Source organism: Psammomys obesus, unplaced genomic scaffold (assembly GCF_907164565.1).
Source record: "Psammomys obesus unplaced genomic scaffold, mPsaObe1.curated_primary_1811, whole genome shotgun sequence".
In the NCBI taxonomy this organism is placed as follows: Eukaryota; Metazoa; Chordata; class Mammalia; order Rodentia; family Muridae; genus Psammomys; species Psammomys obesus.
The window spans coordinates 10,823,981-10,850,616 of record NW_026585504.1 but is presented as its reverse complement, the minus strand read 5'-3'; the positions used below and the strand labels follow the sequence as shown (position 1 = coordinate 10,850,616).

At 44.6% G+C, this 26,636-nt stretch overlaps 1 protein-coding gene across 1 annotated transcript in view; it reads right to left on the bottom strand.

Annotated features, from left to right (window-relative positions):
- The window catches only part of Fbn1 (fibrillin 1), a 174,654-nt gene that overhangs the window by 30,528 nt on the left and 117,490 nt on the right, over positions 1-26,636 (bottom strand). Inside the window, exons 33-45 of the mRNA XM_055599100.1 lie at positions 23,647-23,769; positions 23,380-23,502; positions 16,738-16,863; positions 14,525-14,647; positions 12,705-12,827; positions 12,220-12,384; positions 10,468-10,536; positions 10,248-10,373; positions 9,010-9,132; positions 8,247-8,405; positions 7,541-7,612; positions 4,864-4,989; positions 2,025-2,147 (exon numbers count right to left, since the gene is read on the bottom strand). Of these exons, the coding sequence (XP_055455075.1) occupies positions 2,025-2,147; positions 4,864-4,989; positions 7,541-7,612; positions 8,247-8,405; positions 9,010-9,132; positions 10,248-10,373; positions 10,468-10,536; positions 12,220-12,384; positions 12,705-12,827; positions 14,525-14,647; positions 16,738-16,863; positions 23,380-23,502; positions 23,647-23,769 (1,581 nt within the window). The remainder of the gene's footprint in view (positions 1-2,024; positions 2,148-4,863; positions 4,990-7,540; positions 7,613-8,246; positions 8,406-9,009; positions 9,133-10,247; positions 10,374-10,467; positions 10,537-12,219; positions 12,385-12,704; positions 12,828-14,524; positions 14,648-16,737; positions 16,864-23,379; positions 23,503-23,646; positions 23,770-26,636) is intronic.

Below are 26,636 nucleotides of genomic sequence, written 5' to 3'. Positions count from 1 at the left end.
ACAGGATCCCAAACAGAGAAAATAGAGATATAAGGAAGTGGCTGAGGATGGAGCTGGGAAGGCTTTTATTTCTACAGGGGTAGGATTTGCCACTGACATCAGACTGGCCTTCTGAGCGCCACTCTCCACAGTGGTGTAGGGCTGGGACCACTGGGATTTGGAGTTAGAAGCAACGTGGCTGTGAATTCAAATTTAAAGCTCAAAGGATGGTATTTTCATTTTAAAAGCAGGTAGAAAGGAATGTTTTGCATTCTGCCTGAAAACTACCAGGATGAGACAGCGCTTTAAGACGTTATAAAATAGTTTTAAAGTAGGATGGTGGCCTGGCATGGCGGCCAAGAACGGGGATCAGCACTCTGGAGGTGAAACAGGTGGAGTGTGAACTTGAGGCCAGCCTGAGCTAAATAGTAAGATACTGTCTCAAAAATCAACAACAAAAATGAGATGGGAAGGAAGAATAGAATCTTCAACCCTCAAAGCTGAATAGGTAAAGGACTCAAGGGCCTCAATAAATGAGGGAAGTTGAACTGTAGCCTACATAAACCGCTCACTCAGGTTTTCCCTGATAGTACCAGACGCCGTTCAGGCCAACATTCTATAAGAAAACAAAAGGGCTTGAGCTGCAGTAGGCTGTAGCTGGTCGCCTTTTGCCGATCTATAAATAGCCCAAGTTAATGGCCAGAGTAAATGGTCTACCACGGCGCACTCAGTATGACCAGCCAGTCTTTATTTTAACTGGACTTATTTCACCCAGCTCCTAAAAAAATATATAAATTAAAAGTAAAATGCAGGGAAGTAGAGCTAGAGCCAAATGTCACTGGAGTATTGTGCTTCATATCAGCGAGGTCCTGCTTTTCCTGTTCTGTATCTTTACTTTATGAATAATCTCAGCTCCACTGATAGGACGAGAAATACCTGCACATGCTCCCTTAACCTCGGCAAAACAGATCTTGGTTTGCAAAGTGATTTTTTTGTTGTTCTGGTCTTACACCCTGTTCCCCCAAGGTCTCATTAAACAATGAAAAATACCCTGCAGAGAGCGGCAAGCTTCCTACCACTTAATCACAGCTGGCCCAAAGAGCCAAGGAAAACCTGACCATGGTCCTCCCTGAGTTGTTTCATTCACAAGTGCACAAAAACCCAGGAAACTCACTTGGAAGTGAGGGGCAGGCAGGGCGACACACGCTTCCTGACCTTAAAAGTACAGTGACTGCAACCATACAGAGGCTTACATGAGGACCATTCTGAAGTATTAACTTGCCTCCGAGCTCAAACACAAGGGCCTTAATACTCACTATGGGTACTATCAAATGTGGACTAAATTTATCACCAATGTAAGTCGACAACACGCTCACTTCTTAGTTACACCACATCCTGACAGAGGCGGGCAGCAGACATCCTAACCTCCCGCTTACTGCAGGAACCGTGAGGACACTGGCAATGGTTGCTGCCTTCAGGGAGGGATATTTATCAGTAAGAGGTTTAGGAAGGGTATGGTGTGTGTGTGTGTGTGTGTGTGTGTGTGTGTGTGTGTGTGTGTGTGCATTTTAAATCTGTTCATGCAGGCAGATCTGCCCCAACTCAGAGTGTAGCCATAGCATATGTGGAAGAAATGATGAAAAGCCTTCCCTGTCTAAGGGAGACTGTGTAGAAGCTAATGATGATGATGATGATGATGATGATGATGATGATGATGATGATGATAACAGATTAGAGGTCTGTGGGCTTATGTGCGTGGGTAGGTGGGTATTTCTGAGTGGGATAGGGACATAGGCAATCATGTATGTAAATGACCTCATTTTTGCTTTGCAAACATCTCACTTGCAAAGAAAGCAAAGAGCTAAGTGTTTAGATATTTCAACTATTTTCCTGGTTGTTGTTGTTGTTGTTTTTTCCTCTGTGGTTACTTTGAGTTTATCAGCCTAGATTTTTTTACTTCTATTCTTTAGCTGTATAGTCTCTAAGGAAGTGCAGACGTCAGGATGGCGGGCGCCAGCGGCGTCCTGGCAGTGGGTGCCACATACCGTTGCACTGGCCCGTGGAGGTGAGGCGGTAGCCCGGCTTACAGTCACAGCGGTAGCTGCCTGCAGTGTTGATGCACTCCGCATTACGCTGGCACACGGGGCCGTTCTGACACTCGTCGATGTCTGCAAGCAGAAGAGAGTTACAGACTCTGGGGCTGAGTCAGTGGTGACTGTTTCCTTCCGCTGGCTTCTGAAAAAGCAGCAATGGATATTTATAACAAACTCATTCGTAATGGCAAAAGCTAGAAAGCAGCCACGATACCCTCCAGTAGGTGAATGTATTGCGAATACCCTGTGGCGTATTAAGATGGTAGACTGTCAGCCAGTATTCTAGTGAACTGCCTGGCCACAAGCAGACACAGGAGAAACTCACTCAGTCTTCTATGCTGGATAAATAAATGAAAGAAGCCACTTAAAAAGGCCATATCCTATTCCTATTCCAACCATCCAAATTCCAGGAAAAGGCAAAACTCTGGGGCCAGTAAAGAAATTAGTGGCTCCCAGGGCTTAGTTTGGGGTTGGTAAGGGAGGGCAGGTAGGTAAAACCCAGAGATGCTTTAGGGCAGAGAAACTATGATACAATCAGAGTAGATTCACATCACTATAAAAATCACATAGATATATACGTCACTATAAATTTGTTCCAGAAGCCAGGAAGTATAATACCAAGGGTGGATCCTGTTCCCTAAGAAAAGGAGACATAAAAGGCTCAGGAAGGGAACAGAACCTCAGAGACTCAGGAATGAGAGACTCTGGCTGAGGACCAGCCAAGCTGCCTAGTCAGTCAGGAAGCAGCTTTCATGAGCCGTCCGCCATGTTGGGATAGGGTACGCTTTTGGTTATGGAGCTGCCCATGGGCATCCGTGCTCCTGTATGGAACCTGTCACCCATACTCCTGTATACAACTCAGCAAAATTACCGGTTCATGCCTCTTAGGTCTGCTGTCAGTGCCCTACCCGGATTGAATTTATTTGTTTAGACCTCCCCAGGAAAAGCCACAACAGAAACGCATCAGGATATCTCTCAAGACTGTGCTCCTATGGTGGAAACATTGCTTCACCCACCAGTTCTGCCTTGCTTGTAAACTATGAAGAAACACAGAGTCAGCCATGCCACAGAAGAAGCCAAGCGGTATGACAGGCAGGCACATCTGCTGACATTCGAGCCTAACATCTGCTTATGCACTTCCTTGTGGAAAGTATAAATATGGAAGTCCCCCAAAACATTCCTGGAATCCATTCCAACTGTAGGAGGGCTGAGACATGCATGAGGTCAGCCTTTAGTTTTCTGATTGATTTTGAAAGCTAAGAATGTGTTGAGAGACAGCTGAGTGAGTGTATTTAGACACTCACCTCGAAGATGAATAACTTGTGAAATGAAACCCCCAAATCGGAGCACTTAATCTTCTTATCGTTCTATGAATGTGACTGCTTCTCCGACACCTTTATAAGTAATACCGGTGGGTGAAGCATACTGGGTCTTCCCTGACAGCCGGGTACTTTGCCCTGGCCCAGCAGCTTTCAATCCCATGTATGGTGCAAGATCTGGGCTGACTTTGTACTCACGGGTGGCCTTCTGGCAAATACAAGTAGTGGTAATGGGGTATTTGGGTAATTATCCAAGGGGCCTCTAAATGGCAGGCATCCTGAGATGTGTTCCAGAAGGGGAAGAGTACAGCCATGAGGAAGACAGCCACCTCTAGCAGATAAGATCTGTCGTTCCCCATTCTTCCTATAGCTGCGCTTTCTCTGCAGTAACCCGATTCCTGATGGTTCCTGGAAATCCCACAGCTGGAGCCATGGTCTGAACCGGCTATCTCCTTAAAAAGTCTCGGACTGGCTATCACCCCTGCCCGCCACCCACACAACAAGCAGGGCAAAGTGATGCGTGCCCAGTTGGCCACAGTGGTTGAAAGCTGGCAGGAGAGCCTAACCAGTATATGATTACTAATGGAAAGCAACTCTGCGGGTGCATTGTAAACTGTCCCTAATTTAGAGAAAAAGGATTGTTAATGTCAAACTACTGACATGTGTGCCTGACACGCTCCAAAGGGCAACAACCCTTTCCATAAGGTGCAAAGTTTGGCTAGAGGCCCGCCGTTGAAGCATTAAGTAGAAGCTGACTCCAGTTGTCTTAGAGAACATCTCATACGTACTATGCAGCAATGCGTCCCCCACTGAAATGTAAGTGTGCTATCTTCCCCGGTGGAGGGTAAAGTATGAAGTGTTATAAGGAACACTTGGAATCTCAGTCTGTATACATGGCAAAAGGAGGCAACTGGAAGTCCATTTGCATGCATGCCAACAGCCTCCATATAAAATCAAATTTGTTCTTCTTGCCATTTAGAATGCTCTCATGAGTTTGGAATATTGGTTTCACCATTGTTTCCATTTGCGGGGAGCAGAATCTCTGTTTGGAAGACAACACCGACTTTGACATTTAGCGAAAGATGACTATCCTCTTGCGTTGGCTTTGAAGAAGGAGAAACAAAAGCAATCTGTTTGACACACCCAGGAACTCGAAGCTTTTTCCTATCAGCTAGGAATCTAATGTATCATGTGTTGGGGAAAAGAGGTTCTAGAATGAACAGACTGATTTTCTCACTGGGAGAAAAATTTTTAATGAAAAAAAAAAATTTTTTTTTCTTTTTGCATGAAACCTCATGCGGGTCTCTACCACGTGATTTTCCTAGTTAATTAATTTCTAAGATGCTATTTCTGTGAACTTTGGGAGGATTCCCTTTAATGTACTGAGTTTCCAGTGTTGAAGAAGTTGGCAAGGGTGTTGTTAAGTAGCTGGCCAGTTACTTCGCTTGCAGATGTGCTCTCGTCACACTTACCTTCACAAACCAGTAACTTGTCATTATAGAAGAATCCCACTGGACACTCACACCGGAAGCTGCCAACCATGTTGATGCACACTCCGTTCTCACAGACCCCTGGGATCTCCCGGCATTCGTCGATATCTAGAAACAGGGAAGCCCCTCGTGAGCAGGCCGAGACAGGATTGGAAGGCAAACACATGTGCATCTACGTGGAGTCCATATCTTTTGGGTTGAGTTTTGTTGCAAAACATCTGATTTGTGAGGTAGGGACCACTTTTGAATCTACTGAGCAGCATGTACACCGGATGAGGAGGGTCTGACTAAGGGTCAGCTCGGAGGAAGGACTGTCGCAGTAGACTGTTTTTCCTAAGGCCAGAGGGTTGGGCTTGTCTGTTTCTTCTCCTGGAGAGCCCCTCTGTTTGCTTGTCAGAATTTAGCCGGGCAGGCATGTACAGTATGGGCTACACTCACAAGTCCTGAGGCTTCTGTTACTGTATAGGAGCACTTGTTCTCTTATTATAACCAGCATATTTTCCTGCCTGAGATGGAAGGTGACAGCCATGAGCTCAGGTGGGGTTTATGAAAACAGCAGAAACCTCAGAAAAGCACACTCTGAAACCAGCCTATCCGAGGCCCTTTCCCAAGAGTTTGATTTTGAGGAGGATCTCAAGGGAGGCTGGAAGTACAGAAATGGGATATGTGTAGCAAGAAGGCAGGAATGGGGCTGAATGGAGGGAAGGAGGGACCCGCCAAAGGCACAGAGGAGCATGGGTTGAGAAATGGTGAGAGGCACAACCGCATGTATGCATGGAAAATGTCATAATAAAGCCCTTTGTTTTACATGCTAAACTACTAAAACCAGTTCTAAAAAGATCTCCAAGTGTACAGATTCAAAACATCACTATTTTGGAATACAGGAAAATTTGACCTTTGGCCCAATGTTAAGTAGCCGTATGAGGCAACATCACGATTATGTTTTGTCTGCAAACAAAAACAAATTTATAATCCGCTCTTATAGTATAGATTTAAAATAAGAAATAGGGCAACCCACATTTGTTAGTTCTGAATAGAAATGATGTGTTGTTACCTAGCTTAGCAAAAACAGACTGAGTTAAATCTCTAGTCGTTGTTAGGTACAAAATAGCAAAAGGATATTATCAAATGTTTTCTTTTTCTTTTCCTGTCTGGATTTTATTTCCCGTTGGAGAAGTTTGTATTTTAAGACAAGATTAATAAACATGCTATAGTTTCAGCCACACAGGAATGGACGCTATATGCCAACAGTTCTAAGATCGTTTAGAGGAAGGCTATAAGCTCGAATAAAATAAGGCTTTATTTTGTCGTGGTGGAATTTGGTGACACTAAGTACATTGCTAAATACCATGTTTCTAGTTGCCCAAAACTGGAGCCAAGCGAATTGTGAGTCAGGACTGGGTTCTTGTCCCAGCTCTGTTACTAATTAGCTAGGTGGCCTTGGGTGAGTCTCTTCCCTTCTCTGGGCCTCTGTCTCCTCCACTGGAAAGCAAGGGAGTTGGACGAGCTGGTTGGAGGTCTTCCCAGGTCTGCTAGTGGATGGTGCTAATGCCATTTCACGTCTTTGCAGACTGCCAGCTGCGGGGGCCAGGCCTTGCTGGGTGACATGCCTGGACTGCCCATGGAGACCCATCACCATTAGAGGCCACTTACCTCCCAATCACAGATTCTAGACAGATTAAAAGATGTTTTGGGAAAGCAGAAAAACAGAGTCGCTAAGGCCAGGTGTTCCGTGCCAATGTCATTTAGCAGTTTTTCTTTCCAAACCATGAAGTTTCTTTGGATGTTGACTGGCCTGCGGAGCCGTATGGATTTGGCACTAAGAAAGCCTGCTGATTGCTGGACCAGGCCCTTGTTTTCTTAAACAAGGTCAGTGGAAAGGCTGATGTAGATTTCAGTTTTACTTACTAGGAATAAGGCAAGACAAAGCTAGCCGTGGTGTCTGCTACCAGACACAGTCGCGGAGCCTTAGGGGCAACCGAGGATGGATATAAATCTCGCCACCCGGGGGACATTTTGAGAATGCAACAACTCCCATTGACTTCGGTAGTGTTTGCTACGAAACCGCAAGGACACTGCCTGTGCTGGCTAACCTCTGTGCTTCTCAGCCCACGGTGCTTCCGAACCTAGTATAAGCTGAAGGATCTGCTTCCACTCCCACTTGAGACATCAGACTGAAAAGACTTTTCTGTCCCTGAAATTTTCCATGCCAGGGACTCCAAGAGAAGCCAGGGGAGACAGAATTGATAAGGTTACAAAAGGGGACTATGTGTAGCCAACCCTCATAAAAGAGCTGAAAAGTCGTGTTACCCTCACGAGACAGGGAATCCAATGTCAGCTGGCCCTGCCCTTTCTTTGTTGCTACCTAGGGTTAGATTGGCTAGGCTTGATTCCTGAAAAGCTTCCCAGGCTCCTTAATCATGAGCAGTAGAGGCCTCTCTCCATTAGGTGGTGCTGCGAAGGGCTTCTCACTACTTCAAGTGAAGATTTGTACTTCAAAACAGCTTGAGGCATCTTATAACATTTTTTTTTCTTCCCAGAAAAGGAATAAAGGAACCTAAGACAATGATGGTGTGTATGCCCCCCACTTTTAACAGAGAGGTAGAATCAGAGGGCCCCTGCCCCCACCACGTTCACAAACACACAGAGTCAGACTCACCCACGGGTAGGCCAGTGTAAATGTCAATGACGAAACCAGGCCTCTGGCTTCCACAGAGGGTAGCAAACTCATCTGCCAGAGGTGAACAAGGGGCAGAAGTCAGAAAAGAGCAAGGATTCACAGAGAGAAGTGACTAGGAGGACATTTATGAAAATGTATCCATCTGAAAATACTGCAGAAGTAGCATTGCCTGTACCAGACACTGAAGGAAGGAAAAATGACCTCCCGGCTGACAGTGAGGGAGAGGCAGGTTTCTGTAGCCTCCATCCTGGCCGCCGTGTCTGGCTTCCATGTGAGTTCTCAACATCCCCCCTCAGGCCCTCCCACTCGCATGGCAGGTGATTTTACACACAGCGCCTTCTCCCTGGCCCAAGGCTAGTTTGAAAGACATATGTTCATTTATCAATCATATTGGTTTCCCTGAGGTTTTAATGATGCGAGAGGACTCTGAAATCATTGCTAGCGATGTCCTCAGGATATGCTGGATTTACTGGTTCGGCCATAAACTTGGGTGTGAACCAGAAAATCTGTTCTGTCACTCGGTTTTCAGCAGAAAGGACCATGGGCAACTGCCAGGTACACGCTCGCCTCGGCGGGCCCAGAGTTCCCTCTGAAAACAATGCATTCTTTTCTCTCTCTGCTGAGGCTGGCTTTCTCTAGCAATCCCGGGCTGACGACCCCAGCACGGTGGCCAGGGGAGGGTCACCTGTGCTCGGGATGGGGCACTGCTCGCAGGGCTTGTTCCAGGCCCTGCCAATGTTGTAGGAGCAGCAGCACATCTTCTTGGTCATGTTGAACAGGAGCTCTCCGTCGCAGGTCTGGTTGTCGGCGTAGTAGTTTCTGTAGCACAGGCTTCTTCGCATGTCTGCGAGGGAAGGGGACAATCGGCCTGTGACCGAGCAGTCTCTCCACGCGGCAGAGCTTAACGGCAGGCTCAGAGAGCAAGTATACGCGGTAACGCGGGGGGGGGGGGCACACAGCTCCTCGCTCCCCCCACGCTACCCGCAAGGCGCTTGCGGAAGTGTACTCCCGGCTACCCTGCGCCACGGGATGAGGTCACTATGTGGTGCATCATTAGCAGACTTTACACGGCCCTCCACCCATTCTCCTCGTAACAATCCTCCACTGCCATTTGGCAGGAGGCTCTTATTTCCGACTTCGTGGTGTTTTAATGCCGCAGGTCAGTGCTGTCACGTAACTGTATACAGACACACCGGTAAGTCAAACAGAAAAAGGGTTATTAAACCCTTGGGCCTCTTCCAACACCACATTTTAGAGGAAACCCGCAGCACCACACACAGTGGTGAAAACGCCAAACTTATGGTGTGCAAGGGTCATGGGGCGGGGTGTCTACAACAGTTCAAAGGAGGGAAGCACTGGGACAGGCAGAACAACAGCGACCACCAGGTTCTGGACTGGCCTTTGCAGACGAGAGCAGAGCCCAGCGCTCGAGAAACACACGTACTCACCCATGCAATTGTTTCCCCCATTCACTTGCATGTAGTCCGGAGGGCAGATGCAGGTGTAGTTGCCAACGGTGTTGTAACACGTCCCGGGCCCGCAGATCCCAGGAGTCTCGCATTCATTCACATCTACAAGCCAGGAGAGAAAGCGTTCCCCGCCTATGAAAGCAGCGCGCTGGACTGGGCGGGCGTTCAGGGTCGGCGCGAACGCTGACAGCCAAGAGCAAAGCCACCATCCAGGGGACTTGAAACGTGGGCACGAGCAGCGGGTACTCAGCCTGCGCCATGTCCCTTCTCTATGCCAGATTCTCCGTGAAGGAGGTTGACAAAGGGGCTTGCGCTGAGAGATGGAAATGGGGCAGAATCATAACCGTCAAACACACTCCAGGAACATAACGACGTATTTCATAAGCTCACGGGCGTAATCTAGACTGAAGCCATTAGCAACCGGCTTCCCAATTCTTCAGGGTAAGGCGACACAGGAGGGGTTCCGTCAGCTCCTCTCCTTTCTCAAACAAGGCAGCTCACCAGAATATTTGTCAGCCACGAGTCTGAGCGCTAGGTCTTAGACGCGGTGATGTTCAGGTAACTCTGACCAAAGAGGTCCCTTCCCTAACTGGTTCTGTGAATCCTGGGTGTGGATTGATCCTGTCACCCTCTTGTCACCCAGTCCTTGGGCTAATTGTTCTCAAGTCAAAAAATGGCCAACACTCTCTATCTTTAAAAGGGGAATGAGGAGCTGGGTGTGGGATCAAGTACACACCTTTTTTTTTTTTTTTAATTTTTTTTTTTTTTTTCCCCAGCAGAGGCGGCCAGATCTCTGTGAGTTCGAGGCCAGCCTGGTTTACAAAGTGAGTCCAAGACAGACAAGGCTACACAGAGAAACCATGCCTCAAACAAACAAACAAACAAAAACCCCGAAACAAACAAACAAAAAAAGGTGAATGAGGCCGTGCTGTATCATAAAGACAAAGTCCTCCTTTTAAGGGAGACTCACTTGAATACCCTTGCATAGGTGACAAGTGGTTAAGGACAGGAAGAAGAGCCCAGAACTGCCTGGTACACAGAGATAGGATGTATTCTAGTCTAGTGAAGATGGAGTTTCTAAAGAACATGGTTCAACTCAAGTCTGGCCTATGAAGCTACACCGTTAGCCCCTCAATTTCCCTGTAACTGTGCTCTGGGTGGAGGGCTTAGTCAGTGTTCAGTACTTGGAAGAACGTATCCTTTCGGGGACCATTTACCGTCACACACTCGGGTGTCTTCGTTCAGGTAGTAACCAGTTGGGCAGCGGCACTGGAAGCTGCCAAAGGTGTTGATGCACTTTCCCCCTTGGCACAGCCCTGGAAGCTCCTGGCACTCATCGATGTCTGTCAGAGCGAAAACAAGGCACGCCTTCAGGATTCCGACAGACCCACGGACACCCAAGAGCTGTGCGCAGTAAGACAAAGTGGAGACCCTTACCTTCCAATATAACGGTGATAGGATTTGGGCGAAAGCCTTCTCCTCCGGGGCAAAGAATTTTATACTCCGCTATTGAAACGAAAAGGTCCACGTGAGTTCCTCTGAATCTAGAACTTCTAAAATAACGTTTTCAGGAGAAACGCTGACACGACTGACTGAAAATGCTTACCCATTCGGAGTTTTCAGATCTCATTTTACCTATTTAAAGCAAGTGAACATCTTCGCGTGCATGGGTTATTCCATTCCCCCAAACATAGGGCTGCCGAGCTGATTCTGTTACTGATCAGTTACTCTGCTGGCTGGATACTCTTGTGTGATATTTTATCCTCTATCTCCATCACTGAGTTTTAAAAAAGACTTCCCCTCCATTTTTATCTCCTGCCATCTTCCCTCCATTTCGGTTATATCCAGCATTCCTCCCTAGGCGTCAACAACTCCCATAAGAATGATCATCAGCCTGTCTCTAAAACCCTTTCTAAACACAGCATAGGGTCCCTTCATTCTCGTTCTCAACCCATTACCATCCTTGATGTTTAGCTGTTTTTCTCACTCCTCTGCCACCATGTGATGCTACAATCCTGATCTCCAAAAGAAGCCATTTTTTTTTTTCCAGGATCTTTTAACTCCTCCATCAAGCCACAAGAATTTTCTCTAGCATTATGCCTCAGCATGTAAATAACAATGACCCAGCCCATAATATCATCCTAAAGAACCCGAGATTCATTCTTTCATAATCATCAAAGCCTTCCTGAGCCTGGCCCTTGCCCTGGCTTTATAAAACCATGTGGATTCATATACATTCTAATTCCCATTCTAATTTGAGCTGGTGATCTTTTGCTAATCATTACTATTCTATAATGCTAAATTCCACATTTCCAAATCCTAATCTGGATTTTCCCCTCTTAAGATCAATGGCGTCTCCCCCATTTCCTTTTCTTCTGCTCCTCCTCTGGGTGTCCTTTCTTCAATGCTGAAAAGTTCACAAAGCAGTCAATACCCACCTCCAACTTGAACTATGTCCCCTCTCTCTCCAAAGAGGAGAGGGTGGTCCTGTCCAGGCTGTGGTTGGTGAGGTATTCCAAGACACTAACCTGGCTGAGCTCACAAAGCCACCACTTGGTCCTAGTATGTGTTTTCTGTCCAATGTGACTCTGTGCACACTCTTCCTCAGTGGTTGAGGTCTATGCTCTTATATTTGTGTCCCATCCTACTTAACAGGTGACCACCCCTGAAGGGCAGAACTTTGGCTAATTCACCTTCCTACTCTTAACTTATTTGCTGAATATTTTGAGAAGTAAGTACATGGCCCTTCCTGAAGGAACAAATCAACGTCTATTCCGATATTCCCTGTAAGCAGCAGACACTGACTTTGGCCAGGCTGGCTACACCTGATTTAAATGGAAGTGTACAAGACAGAAGCCCCCTTTAGAGGAGGTGTCAAGCGCATCCTTCAAGTCGCATTCTGAAGCTATAGCTCAAATATATTTGAAAATCTAGCCCCGAAAATATTAAGGTAATTCTAACTTCTTGCTAGGAGAGGAAACACTCACTGACTGCCCTACATAAGTTTTTAGGGCAAGCCAAAGAGAGAGCTTTTGGACTCCTGTGATCTGGACTGATGGGACTGACCTGCTTGTCCTATCCTAAACATAGAAATACCAGCGGCCCCCTCCTTCAGTTGCTTCTCAGTTATGGATCTAGAGAGAACTGGCCTGAGATGGAGTGATAACAGATAGAAGGCTAGCCACTTACACGTGTTCACGGCAGGACACAGCTCACAGGGAGTTCCCCAGGCTTTACCCAGAGAACAACAGCAGGAAGCCTTAGAAACACCAACTCCGATTTCATTGCTGCAGGCTGTATCTCCATTGTCTCCTCGGGGCCTGATATCCAGATAGCAGTTTCCGGAGCGGGTATCTAGTTATCACACACAAACAAAAGAGTGTCAGGCAAAGTCTTCCTGTTGGAGGGATGGAAAGGGTAAAGAGTCAAAGTCATTTCTGAAAGTGTCTAAAAAAAAATCATGAGTTACTTTTACTAAGAAGCAGAAAAGTACCCAAGAACATATACTGGCCATTTTCCTTCAGAACAGAAAGAAAGCTCAAAGTATATAATGTGTTCGGGAAATATTTACATCTTTGTACTGTTACTTTTGAAAACACCAGAAGTGGAATATCCAGTGATGTTTTTTAAAATACTAAACAGTATGCGTCTCAGAAAAGTTTTAAGGATCTCACCGACACAGCCGACTCGAGTTGGATTCAGCTCGAAATCAGGCGGACAGTCGCACGTGTAACTGCCGGGAGTGTTGACGCAGTTGCCACTGATGCAGGTGGTTGGATCCAGACACTCGTTAACGTCTACGTCAAACAAATGGGCAGGATTACCCAGCATGCAGTGTGGACGGACATCACCAAAGGCAGTGGCACCTGGCCTAGGGCTCCCGACGAGAACGGATCAATTCCTAGATTATGCCGAATGGTGCAACCTCCCACCTCACAGAGGCACCTCCCAGGAAGGAAGAATGCCACGGTCTTTGGTCCCACTGCCACCACCCTGAATGTCTTTACCCTTCGAATCTGTCACCAGGATAAAATGTAGCTTTGAAGCTAAGAAAAAAAAAGTATTCCAGTCAAGGTAACTGATGGCAAAACACTGTTTTGACCCCAGTCAACCAAAATGTCAGACATAGCTCTATAAAAACAAGACGTTTAATATGTGTGCCGTGTTATTTCGTCAGATGTAGAGCAAGATGTCCCAGGGAGCACTCGGGTGCAGGTGCTCTCTGCTCTCTTCTTTGTACACACATGCAGGGGCTGAGCGTGTTTCTTCAAGCTCATGAGGAGTCTCTCCCTGCACAGATGCTGTGTGGAATATTTCCCCTTGGTTTCTATCCCAAAAATATGTACAACATTCCAGATACTTAGAACATGGATTTTTTTAAAAAATAAATTCTAACCCTGCACAACCCTCTTCTCTGTTTTCTGTGCTTTAGAAGCACCCCTAACAAGATGGCTGTGGATCAGACAGTGTGGGGAATCAGATGCTTGACCTAGGATGTTTCCTGTGGCCTGGAAACCCTGATGTCCTTCCGGATGGGACCTGCTTCCTCTGTACCTTGAGTAGGAGGGTGGACTAAGAAAAATAAAAACAAAAAACTGGCCATGACTGTCAGCCTTTTCTTGGTGCTAAGGAGAGCTGTGTGGTGGGTGGCTGTAGTTTTCCTAATATTTTTTTGTTTTGTTTTGTTTTTCTTTGCCTTTCCTGGGAGTCCTTTGTTCTACAGAAAAACGACTTATGTATTGAGTGGAGCTAAGAAGATGGTTCAGTGGGTAAAGTGTTTGATACACAAACATGCGAACCTGCGTGGAGATCCTTGGGCCTATATAATCCTAGGAATAGGAGGAAGAAGCAGGAAATCTCAGGATCTCATGCTAGCCAGCCTAGCCAGTCAGTGAGTTCCAGGTTCAATGAGAGACCGTATCTCAACAAATGAGGTAGAAAGAGATAGAGGAAGACATTGGACCTTGACTTCTGGCCTCCACAGACACCTAACCATCTATTTGTACCCCTAATCACCACCACTGCGCCCGCGCACACACACACACACACACACACACACAGTTCACCACCAGCCCCTACGTATCGTGCACTTTGGTGGCTGGTACCTGGAGCAGAGGTGGAACGGTGTGGGCATTGCGTGGGTGACATACAAGGAGCAAACCAGAGATCCCAGGGCACTGCCTTTGAAAGGAGGTTCTGAAGATGTATTCAAGGAGGGGAGAAAATGGCAGGAAGCCACACAGCTAAATCACCCCAGAAACATCCCTCTGGAGCCAGAGCTCAAGTCCAGGCCTACAGACCAATCTCTTTCCTCTGCATACTCACACCTCGTCAGTTCCAGGCCTGAGAAAATGTACCCTTGACTCTTACTGCCTTAATGACTCTTAAGGCTTCCTCTGTTTTCCTCTGCAGCTTGTGTGGTCCCAGTGACGCCCGAGCAACGGCACCCCCGGGATAGCTGCGAGGCCCCTTTTTAACATGAGCGATACCTTACCTGTGCAGTTCCCACCACTTCGGTCCAGTTCATAGCCGACCTCACACTCACAACGGAAGAGGCCTGGGAGATTGTGGCAGGTTCCAAAGACACAGATGTTTGGAAGGGAGCACTCATCGATGTCTTGGGGGAAGGGATCACAAAGAGGGAGAATTTTTATTATTATTAATTTTCCATTAAAGAAGCCACCCAATAAAGTTAGGCAATGGATATTAGCATTAAGAAAACGCAGTCTACCTGACAGTCATCTATCAGTTCCCTACACTTTCAGGGGATTTGTCTCTACACAGAAGCCTTGCTCGTGAGGGGCTCTGTTTCCTTGGGGCCCATCACACGCCAAGCCATGCTAGACAGCCATCCATCTTCTTTGTGGCATTTGATATAGGTCCACGCCTTGTTGTAATCAAGAGCCTAACAGAACAAGGTAGACTAACTTCTAGGGTTCTTTTCTATATATTCCCCAAGTTTTGCTGGAGAAGTAAAATGTTAAGACCTTTGGGGGGGGCAGCTTTAAAGTTCAGTTTTATGCGCAGTCCTAGTTCTAATAGGCGTGCTCGCTGTGGTCCATAGAAGACCTGCGTACTGCAGATGCCTCTTCCGGGCCTCCCCCACTGCCTCCCCAGAGGGTTCTGCTTGTGTGATGAATACACACATTTTTAGAGCGGAGACTGCTTTAACTAGGCATGACCACTTCCTGGTGATGATTTATATTAAGAACAAACAAACAAACAAACAAAATCTTCCTGTAAGTTTTGAGGGAAGAAATGCCTGCCCCATGAGTGTGTCACCAGCGGTGGTATAATAACTGTTTCCCCTGGGTTGGGAGAACAGAAGCCAATAAGGCATTAGGCTCAGGAGCAAAGGCATAATCTAGTGTTTTGTCTCAGAAGTTTTATATCAGTGACACATTTTTCACATGAACAGAATAAAGAATGCCCAAGGGTTCCAAAACTACAAAAAATACAGAAATCAGTGCATATAACACAGCGGAGAAGTGACTGTGAATTCATAGCTGCCCAATAAGGAACAGCTATTGGCTAATGCTCTCATCGGAGCCTTGCCTAAACTTCTGTCAATCCTTATTGTTTGTTTATTTCCCCTGAAATCGTTTTAGTTCACTGTGGTCCCTAATTACCTTCATAAAGACAGTGTGCTTAGATTTGATGAGTGTGAGTAAGAAGAATCTGTTATTTCCTAATTGGATCCATCTTGAGTCAACAGGTTCCCAGGACTCTTCAGTCTGACCAATACTTCCCAGAAAGACAGAACTTGAAGAACAGAGACCAAAGCAAGTGGCACCATTCCAGGGAACTCTGCTCCAGGGATATGTCAAATCCCGTTCTATGTCTACATGTGTGGGGTATTTAGAGAATGTTCTAAGATATATTTAGGTCATTACTCTACACAAGGAGCAAACTCCATGCTGTCATTATTTGGAAGACTTGATTTCTAGAAACCAAAGCCTGGCAGAGATTAAGAGCCATGCTTCTGTATTTATAGACAACTTTCATGCAGAATATCAGGGGACTTGGGCTTTGAGAGTTGGTTTTTTGTTTGTTTGTTTTTCTCTCACAGAAGCAGAGATACTGAGTCACACTGAATTAACTGTGCAAAGTCATTCTTTCTCTCTTACATCCTGTGGTCTAACATTGTAGATCATTCAGCCCAGAATTTTTCTGCATAAATAGCAGTGGTCTACCTGAATGCACAGTAACCTTCTATGAGTTACTCATCTTGCCAGTGTGACAAAATACCTAAAAAAGTAGCAAAGTTAAGAGCATTTATTTCAGCTCATGCGTGTTCCTGTCAGGGAAGTCCTGGTGGCCAGAGCTTGAGGCAGCTGGTCATGTGATGTCCACAGCCAGGAAGCAGAGAGCAGTGAATGCTCATGTCCTGTTCTCTTATTTTACCTAGTCCAGGACCTTAGCCTATAAAATGGTGCTTCTCCCCCCCACCCAAGAGGTAAGATGATTCTCACCTCAGTTAACCTAATCTAGATAATTCCTCACAGGCATGCCCGGAGGCTTGACTTTTGGTGTCTCTAGATCTTCTGAAGTCAACCATACTAGCCATCATACCCCTCTACCAACTGACTAGCCTAAACATAAAGGCAAAACATACTCCAGGTTCGAAGCAGAAACAAAGCCAGCAATGTTCAAATAACCAGATCCCATCCACCCTGCAAGGCTCCTCACAGCTTCCCCCATGATTACCTTCACAGGCCTTCCCGTCGGCACTGGGCACGAAGCCCATGTCACACTCACAGCGGTACCCGCCAGGGGCGTTGAGGCACTGGCCATTACCACAGAGGTTCAGGTTCTCAGAGCACTCATCGAGGTCTGCAGACAGAAACACAAGCTATGCTTTTGCCGTCAAGCACTTTCCAGTGCCTCGGGTCCTATAATTTCTATAACTGCCAAGTTCCTGACTATAACGGTACTTCATCATAATTCCTGCTTGATAAATTTAAACTCGGAGGTTTTCTCTTTTGAATGCCAGGGTTGAATATGCAGCAGTATTGGGTACAGATCCAGAACTCTGAATGCTAAATCATCCTAAACTCTAAGCCAAACTCGTCGTTCTGGCTGAGATCTTTTCACAGAAGGGTCACCCACAGGGAGAACATGTTTGAGACCCAAAAGAACATGTCACAGTGCATGCCCATGTCTCAGGCCTCGGGTTCAGCCCAAAGGACTCACAGAGGAAGTGGCACGCCCGTGAACATCAATGCCTAATGCGTGTAACCTAAATACTTTTTCCAAGGTACTAAGATGAAACATCCCTGGATTGGGCAGAGGTGATTTCAGCTACGATAAATCTTTCAGTGAAATTCAGTAAGCCACCCAGAGAAACTTAGCTTTTTTTTTTTTTTGCACTTACTTGACACCTTATTATTAATTTCACAGTGCCAGACAGAAATTAGAACTTCTCAGTTTACTTAATTAATTTAAGTTGATGCTCTAAGCCACATGGGTATCTTTAAAGTATGGGTGGCATGGTCATACTGCTTTATGGCCAGTGAGAAATGGGCCTATATTATTTGATCCCAAAGCCTTGACACACGCACTCATTGCGGATGTGCACATTTTAGTGTCTGCATAAACTATGCAAGAGCATATTTATGCAATATGGATATATATGGCATACATATTTAAATTCAAATAGTTCAAGTTTATGCCAATTCTGTGAGTTTTAATTAGAGCTAGGAAGAAAGACAATTTCTTAAGTACATCATAAAGTAAGAGAAAGCCCTTCAGAGCAGTTCTGAACTGTTTTTATGCCAATACGCAGTGCTGGGAATGACGTGGTAAAACTCTGTGCTGCTTTCCTTGTTTGGAACACCACCTCCTCTGCCCTTACGTGCCTTCCTACAGCAAGCTTATCCTTGGTTTGATAAGACAGCAAGTCACCGGTGAGAAGCAGGCACGAGAACATAGGTGGGCGACTCTCCAAGATGGCGGCAACCAGTGCACACCCCTTCTGAAGGGCAGATGATCCGAAACTCCAAAACTGCTGAGTGGATGGGCTGCTGAAGCCAGAGCATCGACTTTGAGGCTTCCCCGGACGAGAGGGGACAACCCGTGACCTGGGACAGATTGGATCAAGCCCGTCCCCCACTCCCCGGATGTCTCTGGGGGTCTGAGGATGGCAAACTATCACCCCCCTACACTTTCAGCTGCCCTTTCACACTGCAGCAGAGACGGGGAGCGCATAAGCCCAGGAATCAGGCGCCTCCTTACTCTAACGGCCAAACAGGGGACCCAAATCTGAGAGTGGAAAACTGTGGGCTTTCTGATATTACCGATAGGCCTGCACGTGAGTTCGCTGGCTCTCTGGGCTTTGCACACCTACCTTCGAGTAAGTGCTTCTGTGAGAGAGTGCAGAGCCCCAGATCGGGGTCCCTCTATGCTAGCAGCCAGACATAGGATCACCCCCACACCCCCACTGTGGGCAACATAGGGATCTCTGGGACAGCATTCTCAACATTGAAGCCCCTGCTCTGCGGGTCTCCCAGTGGAGTCCAGCCAAACAATTCCTGGGACCAAGATGGTGCAGTTCAGGCAGATCTAAGTGTTCGGAGCACAATACTGAGACAGGTCTGTGGGCCACTGACCCAGTCCAGGGCATCTGTGCATGTGCACTGAGCCCTCCCAAACTGTGCCTGTACCACAACCTGCACTTGTGCTTCTCCCTTTCACCTCACCCTTCCAGGCAGGCACACCTCCACGCACACTCCTGCGACCTTCCAGCCTTAGCTGCATCTGAAACACCAACACCCACTCTCTGACCAGTAGACCTCTCTCATCTTCCTGAAGAATACTCCAGACTCCAGAGACAGACAGACTCAGTCTGCAGTACAGGCTCCAGGAACAAACAGCAAAGGCTACTAACCATCAGATGGCTAGAAGCAGGCATAAGAACACATCCAACAAAAATCAGGACATCATGGCTTCACCAGAACCCCTCCCCCCCAATCAATGGATATTTTAATTCATCTGAGACATAGGAAAATGATTTTAAAGGTATGTTTATCAAGCTATTAAAGGCGCACAAAGAGGAAACAAACAAAACTCTCAAAGAAATATAGACAGATATAGCCACACAAATAGAGGCACATAAAGAGGAAATAAACAAAAAAATAGATTCCATCATGGAAAGGCAAGAATCCACATTCAGACACATGAAGGAAATGTTGCAAGACATGAAAACAGAATTAGAATCAATAAAGAAAACACAAATAGAGAAAATTAGAGACTTCCTAAAATTCAATGAAAATGAAGGCACAAGTTACCCAAATTTATGGGACACAATGAAAGAGGAAAGTTCATAGCACTACGTGCCTTCAGAAAGAAGTTTGAGACATCTCGTACAAGCAACTTAACAGCACACCTGAAAGCCTTAGGAAAAAAAGAAGCAGACACAACCAAGAGGAGTATATGGTTGGAAATAATCAAACTCATGGCTGAAATCAATAAATTAGAAACAAATAAAACAATTCATAGAATCAATGAAACCAAGAGTTAGTTCTTTGAGAAAATCAACATGATAGACAAACCCTTAGCCAAACTAACTAACAGGCAGAGAGAAACTATCCAAATCAACAAAATCAGAAACAAAAAGGGGGACATAATGACAGACACTGAGGAAATTCAAAGACTCATTAGGTCCTACTTCAAAAGCCTATACACCACAAAATTTGAAAATCTAAATGAAATGGACGATTTTCTTGATAGATTTCATTTATCAAAGCTAAACCAAGATCAGGTAAATAGATTAAACAGTCATATATCCCCCAAGGAAACAGAACCAGTCATAAAAGTCTCCCTTCTAAAAAAAAGCCCAGGACCTGATGGTTTCAGCGCAGAATTCTACCAGACCTTCAAACAAGAACTGACTCCAATACTCTTCAAACTATTCCACAGAATAGAAATAGAAGGAATATTACCAAACTCATTCTGAGGCCACAGTAACCTTGATGCCTAAACCATACAAAGACACAACCAAAAACGAGAATTTCAGACCTATGTCTCTTATGAACATTGACACAAAAATACTCAATAAAATACTTGCAAACTGAATCCAGGAACACATAAAAGATATCATCCACCATGATCAAGTAGGCTTCTTCCCAGGCATGCAAGAGTGGCTCAATATACAGAAATCCATTAATGTAACCCACCACATAAACAAACAGAAGGAGAAAAAAAACACATAATCATCTCCTTATATACTGAAAAAGCATTTGACAAAATCCAACACCCATTCATATTTAAAGTTTTGGAGGGATCAGGGATACAAGGCACATACCTAAACATAGTGAAGGTGAAATATAGCAAGCCTATAGAGAACATCAAACTAAACAGAGAGAAACTAAAATCAATCCCACTGAAATCAGGGACAAGACAAGGCTGCCCACTCTCTCTGTATCTCTTCAATATAGTACTTGAAGTCCTAGCTAGAGCAATAGGACAACTAGAGGAGATCAAAGGAATACATATTGGAAAGGAAGAAATCAAAGTATCACTATTCACAGATGATACATTAGTATACATGAATGGTCCCAAAAATTCAACCAGAGAACTCCATCAGCTGATAAAAGCCTGCATCAAAGTGGCTGGATACAAAATTAATTAAAAAAAAAATCGGTAGCCCTCCTCTATACAAAAGACAAAATGGCTGAGAAAGAAATTAGGTAAACAACACCCTTTACAATAGCCACAAATAACACAAAGTACCTTGGTGTGACTCTAACCAAGCAAGAGAAAGACCTGTATGAAAAAAGGAAAACCTTCAAGTCTCTGAAAAAAGAAACTAAAGAAGATATCAGAAGATGGAAAGGTCTCCCATGCTCATGGATAGATAGGATTAACAGTGAAAATGGGCATCTTATCAAAAGCAATCTACACATTCAATGCAATTCCCATCAAAATGCCAACACAATTCTTTACAGAACTTGAAAGAACAATTCTCAAGTTTATATGGAAAACAACCCAGAATTGCTGAAACAATCCTATACAATAAGAGATCTTCTGGGGGTATCTCCATCCCTGATATCAAGCTGCACTATAGAGCAACAGTAATAAAAACTGCATGGTACTGACATAGAAACAGAATGGTGGATCAATGGAATTCGAATAAAAGACCCACACATCTACAGATACTTGATTTTTGACAAAGAAGCCAAAACAATACAATGGAAAAAAGATAGCATATTCAACAAATGGTGTTGGTCTAACTAGAATGTAGAAAAATGCAAATAGATCCATATTTATCACCCTGCAAAAAACTAAAGTCTAAGTGGATCAAAGACCTCAACATAAAACCAGACACATTAAACCTGTTAGAAGAAAAAGTGGAGAAGAGCCATGAACTCATTGGCATAGGAGACAACTTCATGAACAAAATACCAATAGCACAGGCTCTAAGATCAATAATCAATAAATGGGACCTTATGAAACTGAAAAGCTTCTGTAAAGTAAAGGACAATATTGTCAGAACAAATTGCCTACAGATTGGGAAAGGATCTTCACCAACCCTCTATCTGACAGAGGGCTAATATCCAGAATATATAAAAACTTAAGAAGTTAAACACCAACAAACTAAGTAATCCAATTAAAAAATGGGGCATAGAAGTAAACAGAGAATTCTTAATAAAGGAAAATAGAATGGCAAAGAAACACTTAAAGAAATGTTCAATGTCTTTAGTCATCAGAGAGATGCAAATCAAAACAACCCTGAGATTTCACCTTACACCCATCAGAATGGCCAAGATAAAAAACTCAAGTGACAACACATGCTGGAGAGGATGTGGAGAAAAGGAAACACTCCTCCATTGCTGGTGGGAGTGTAAACTTGTGCAGCCACTTTGGAAATCAATCTGGTGCTCTCTCAGACAATTATGAATAGTGCTTCCTCAATATCCAGCTATACCACTCCTAGGCATATATGCTCAACTATATAACAAAGACATTTGCTCATCCATGTTCGTAGCAGCTATATTTGTAATAGCCAAAACCTGGAAACAACCTAGATGTCCCTCAACGGAGGACTGGATACAGACATTGTGGTACATTTACACAATAGAATACTACTCAGCTATTAAAAACAAGGAAATTATAAAATTTGCAGGCAAATGGTGGGAACTAGAAAATAACATCTTGAGTGAGTAACCCAGAAGTAGAAAGACACACATGGTATATACAGACTCATAAATGGATATTGGCCATATAGGATAAACATACTAAAATCTATACTCCTAAAAGAAGCTAATCAACAAGGAAGACCCTAGGGAAGATGCTCAATCCTCATTCAGAAGGACAGACGCAAAAACAGAAAGATATCAAAAGCAGGAGAAGACAGGGAACAGGACAGGAGCCTACCACAGAGGGCCTCTGAAAGACTCTACTGATGAAGGTATTGAAGCAGAGGCTGAGACTCATAGCCAAATTTGGGCACAGTACAGGGAATCTTATGAAAGAAGGGGTAGTAGAAAGACCTGGAGAGGACAAGAGCTCCAAAATGAGACCAGCAGAACCAAAAAACAAAATGAAACAAAAATCTGAGCCCTGGGGGCCCTGAAGAGAATGATTCCCCATCCAAAGACAATGCATGGAGAGGACCTAAAAGCTTGGCTTAGATGGAGCTCATACACTCAGTCCCCAAGTCAGGTCCCTGGCAGGGGGAACAGGAACTTTCTCTGGCATGAACTCAGTGGCTGGCTCTCTGATCACCTCCCCCTGGGGTGTGCAGCCTTGCCAGGCCACAGAGGAAGACAATACAACCAGTCCTGATGAGACTTGATAGTCTAGGGTCAAATAGAAGGGGAGGAGGACCTCCTCTATCAGTGGACTGGGGGAGAAAAGGGAGGGAGTTTGGGATTGGGAGGAGATGAGGGAAGGGGCCACAGGTGGGATACAAATTGAATAAATTATAATAAATGATAATAATAAAAATTTAAAAAGAAAACACAAAGGTGGACACATATTAATGTTAGTACGATTTACTTTAGAATAGTGATGTCATTATACAGATTGACATATGTGCAGATACAAAAGTATATGTGTACATATATGTATGTACATGTGTACATATGTATGTTTGAATGTGCAGCAATATGAATATATATCAGATGTGAGAGACAGAGAGACAGACAGATACACTCACACTGTGCTAGCTTTTGAGTTCTCCTTGGTGACTTGTCTCCAAGGTTTCATTCCATGGTGATCTATTCTCAGATAAACAGTCCTTTCTGACTGGACCGGCATGTCCCAGTCTTCAAAAATAATTGTTGGTCTGACGTGGGATATTACACTTTTCCAACAAGAGTTACACAGCCGTTTCTCAAGCCAGCATACCTGTGCAGGTAAAGCCGTCTCCGGTGTAGCCATCCTTACAGAGACAGCGGTACGATCCCATGGTGTTCTTGCAGTCCGCATGCTGGCTGCACATGTGGGTTCCATTAGAGCATTCGTCCAGATCTTAAGAGCAAAGTTTACGTCATTATGCACGCCACGTTTGCAATGAGTAATACACCAATTAGATTTTACTTCGTAAGATGAATATTCTCATGCGTTTAATCCATGCAGCTCGCAAATGCAACTTCCGTTACTTTTCTAGCTCACCTGTGCACTTAATGCCGTCTCCGATCCACCCAGGGCTGCAGCTGCACTTGAAGCTCCCCGCCGTGTTGGTACACACCGCGTGTCTGCCACAGTTGTGTGCTCCGATCTCACACTCATTGATGTCTGGAAAGTAACCAGGGCTTTAGAAAAAAAAAAGCTCTGCACAAAAGCTTCTTTTAGGTTTTTTTTTAATGACTTAAAAGTATTCAAAAGTGGATTCTCTCTCCTCATCGCTGTGGTGTGACACGGACCTCTTAGCATCCACACGGATGCTAAGCTCCCTATTGGACAGCTCTGCGTTCCAGTTTACAAAGACGCGGCCAGTACCGTTTGCTGTTGGCAGCTGCTGTTCTTCTCTGTATTTCTAATGTGAGCACCCAGCCACCTCTCTCCAAGTGACAGCTTAAAAAGTGGGTCGCCTAACCCCCTTCTGGTTAGTGTTCACAGTCATGGTTTTATTGGTGATACGCTTTGTTAAGACACCTTATTAAAGGTAATATGCAGCTCTCACATCTTTATAGGCACGTGACTATAATGTTGACATGCCAGGAAACTTTGCAGTGATATCTTTTCTAAAGCATCGTTATTTCATTATGCTTTACTCTTATAAGATCTTTATTTTCGGTATTATCGTTTCAGTCATATGCAGAAAATGTTGCCTAAGGCATTATGTAGCTGCTCTCTAGCTTCCCGGAGGTCCACAGCACACTGCAGACTAAGCTTTTGGGGTGTGTGTGTGTGTGTGTGTGTGTGTGTGTGTGTGTGTGTATTTCATGTAAAACTGAAGTCAACCTAGAGAGAACCTTTGTCAGAATAAGAAATAACCAGATTAGGTCAGATTAGTAAAAGATCAAATATGATTTCAAAATTCTCCATTCTCTGCAATTCCATTTCAAATGCATCCAAGATAGACGGTACAAAAATGTTATGGTGATTTTTTTCCCCCTCAAACTAACTCAATGTATAAGGGTTTAGCTTCATAGTTAACTCTATCATTTACTAAGAACAAATATGCACGGACATGAGACTATGAGTTTTAAGTGGGAACCAATGCTTCACACAGAACCTGAGTCAAGAAGAATAAGAGGAAATGTTGCAAGAATTTCCAGCGACCGCTCAAAAAGTGGCTCGAAGGAGCCAGGTGAGCAACTTGCATTCACCTTTTCAATCACTCATGAAGCTCAGTTAAATGACTCAAAAGTGTTGAGAAACAGGCAGCTTGCCAAATGCTCCATCTTAAGTCCGGAATGGTCTTTTATGAAGCGTAATTTCACAGTTAATCAGAGCCTGTCAGGCTGTAAGTCTTTACTCCCCAATTTTGTCTGTTTACTAGCATATATTTGCTGTATAAAATGGGTCTGACTATATTTTCATACATATATTATCATGTCCTTTGACCATATTCAACTCCCAATTGTCATTCTTTTTCTGGTAGTCTAATGGGCAAAGATACCACTATTTAAAAACTTTTCCATTGCTACTGTATTTAAAAAAAAAAAAAGGCCACTTCTTTTGATAGAGGAATCTCCTTTGATTATTATTATTAAAATAGAATATAAAATTCTAATCCAAGAAAATAGTTTCAGATTTTTGCCATGCTTTCAAGGTGAAAGTAATTCTATTGCAAGAGGTTATGTGTTGTGATCTTTGAGATACCTGGAAAGAGCAATTTAAGGGTCATATTCAAGCCTCGTGTTGTGATTATAATGCATCGTGTTAAGTAGCCTATGTTCTCAGTCTCTATGAAGCAGATAAGAAAGACAGCAGGTCACAGTGCAAACACATCTCCACGTACCAAATGAGTATAGATGCGCGCACACACACACACACACACACACACACACACACACACACACACACCCTTATTGATTAACTGTTTCCATGGCAGGCTTGGGCAAACACAGGGGAAACTGAGCCATAAGGAAAACAAGCAAACAAAAGCACCATACTGAAACACTCTTCAATAGCATGAAGGAAACAGCACAAGTTTGCCAAGAACATCTCTTTCTGTACAAATGTTCTCTTTGCTCCATGAGTTTGCTCCAGACAGAAAATTCATTTTTCAGAATAAGTGGAAGCCAAGCAAAGCAAAGAAATTCAAATTCAGGCTGACACTGCAACCTCCTTAACCCCAGAGGTCCTTTGTACTGGGCCCCCTGGAGGGCAAGGGTGAACTGCCAGCAGACTTGATGCCAGGGCTTTGCCTATACCCACAAATCCGTCACCAGGTATGGGATGTATTTTGACCTTCTATAGCCTCCCACAGCCACCATCCAGAGAGCGAGCACATCACCTACACAAATGCCTGTCTTTCTGCCCACAGACATCTTCTGTCCCATGGATCCTGAGCCCGTGGTGCCAGCAGAGAGTGAATCTCTAGAATTAGGGGCTGAGGAAGAGGGCGTGACAACTTAAATGCAAGGGCTACTTGGATTTCTTAATTTGGGTCAAAATTTGAGCCAAAACTATTAACTGAAGTGAACACCCATGGAGTTTCCACAGGCTGACAGCCAGCAGAGGAAAATTAGTGGTGATAAGGAGGCAGCAGGAAATGACTGGCTGTTGGTGCCGAAGCCCCGCCAGAAACGGTTCTCACGTGATAGGAACAGAGAGTTTGAGAAATGGACTTATCCAGAAGTCCTGCTATTTCAATGATTCCGATTCTATCCACTGGTTAAGTGAGCATGTGATGCCAGGTGGGTTCTAAAAATTGAGCTTGTGAATATTGAGACCCACTTGTGTGGCAATGATTTTATTGTCTTCCCACTGTAGTTACTTAGGATGAGCAGCAGAGATCACAGGAAACAGCAACCCCACCCATTCAAGCCAAAGACAGAGGAGCTACATTCTAGGTTTCAAACAAACGCACATTCTCTCTCCATTAAATCAAACATTCCCCTCAGCAGTATCCACAGTTTGGACAAAGCTGAAGAGAAGAAAGAAAGAGAAAGAAAGAAAGAAAGAAAGAAAGAAAGAAAGAAAGAAAGAAA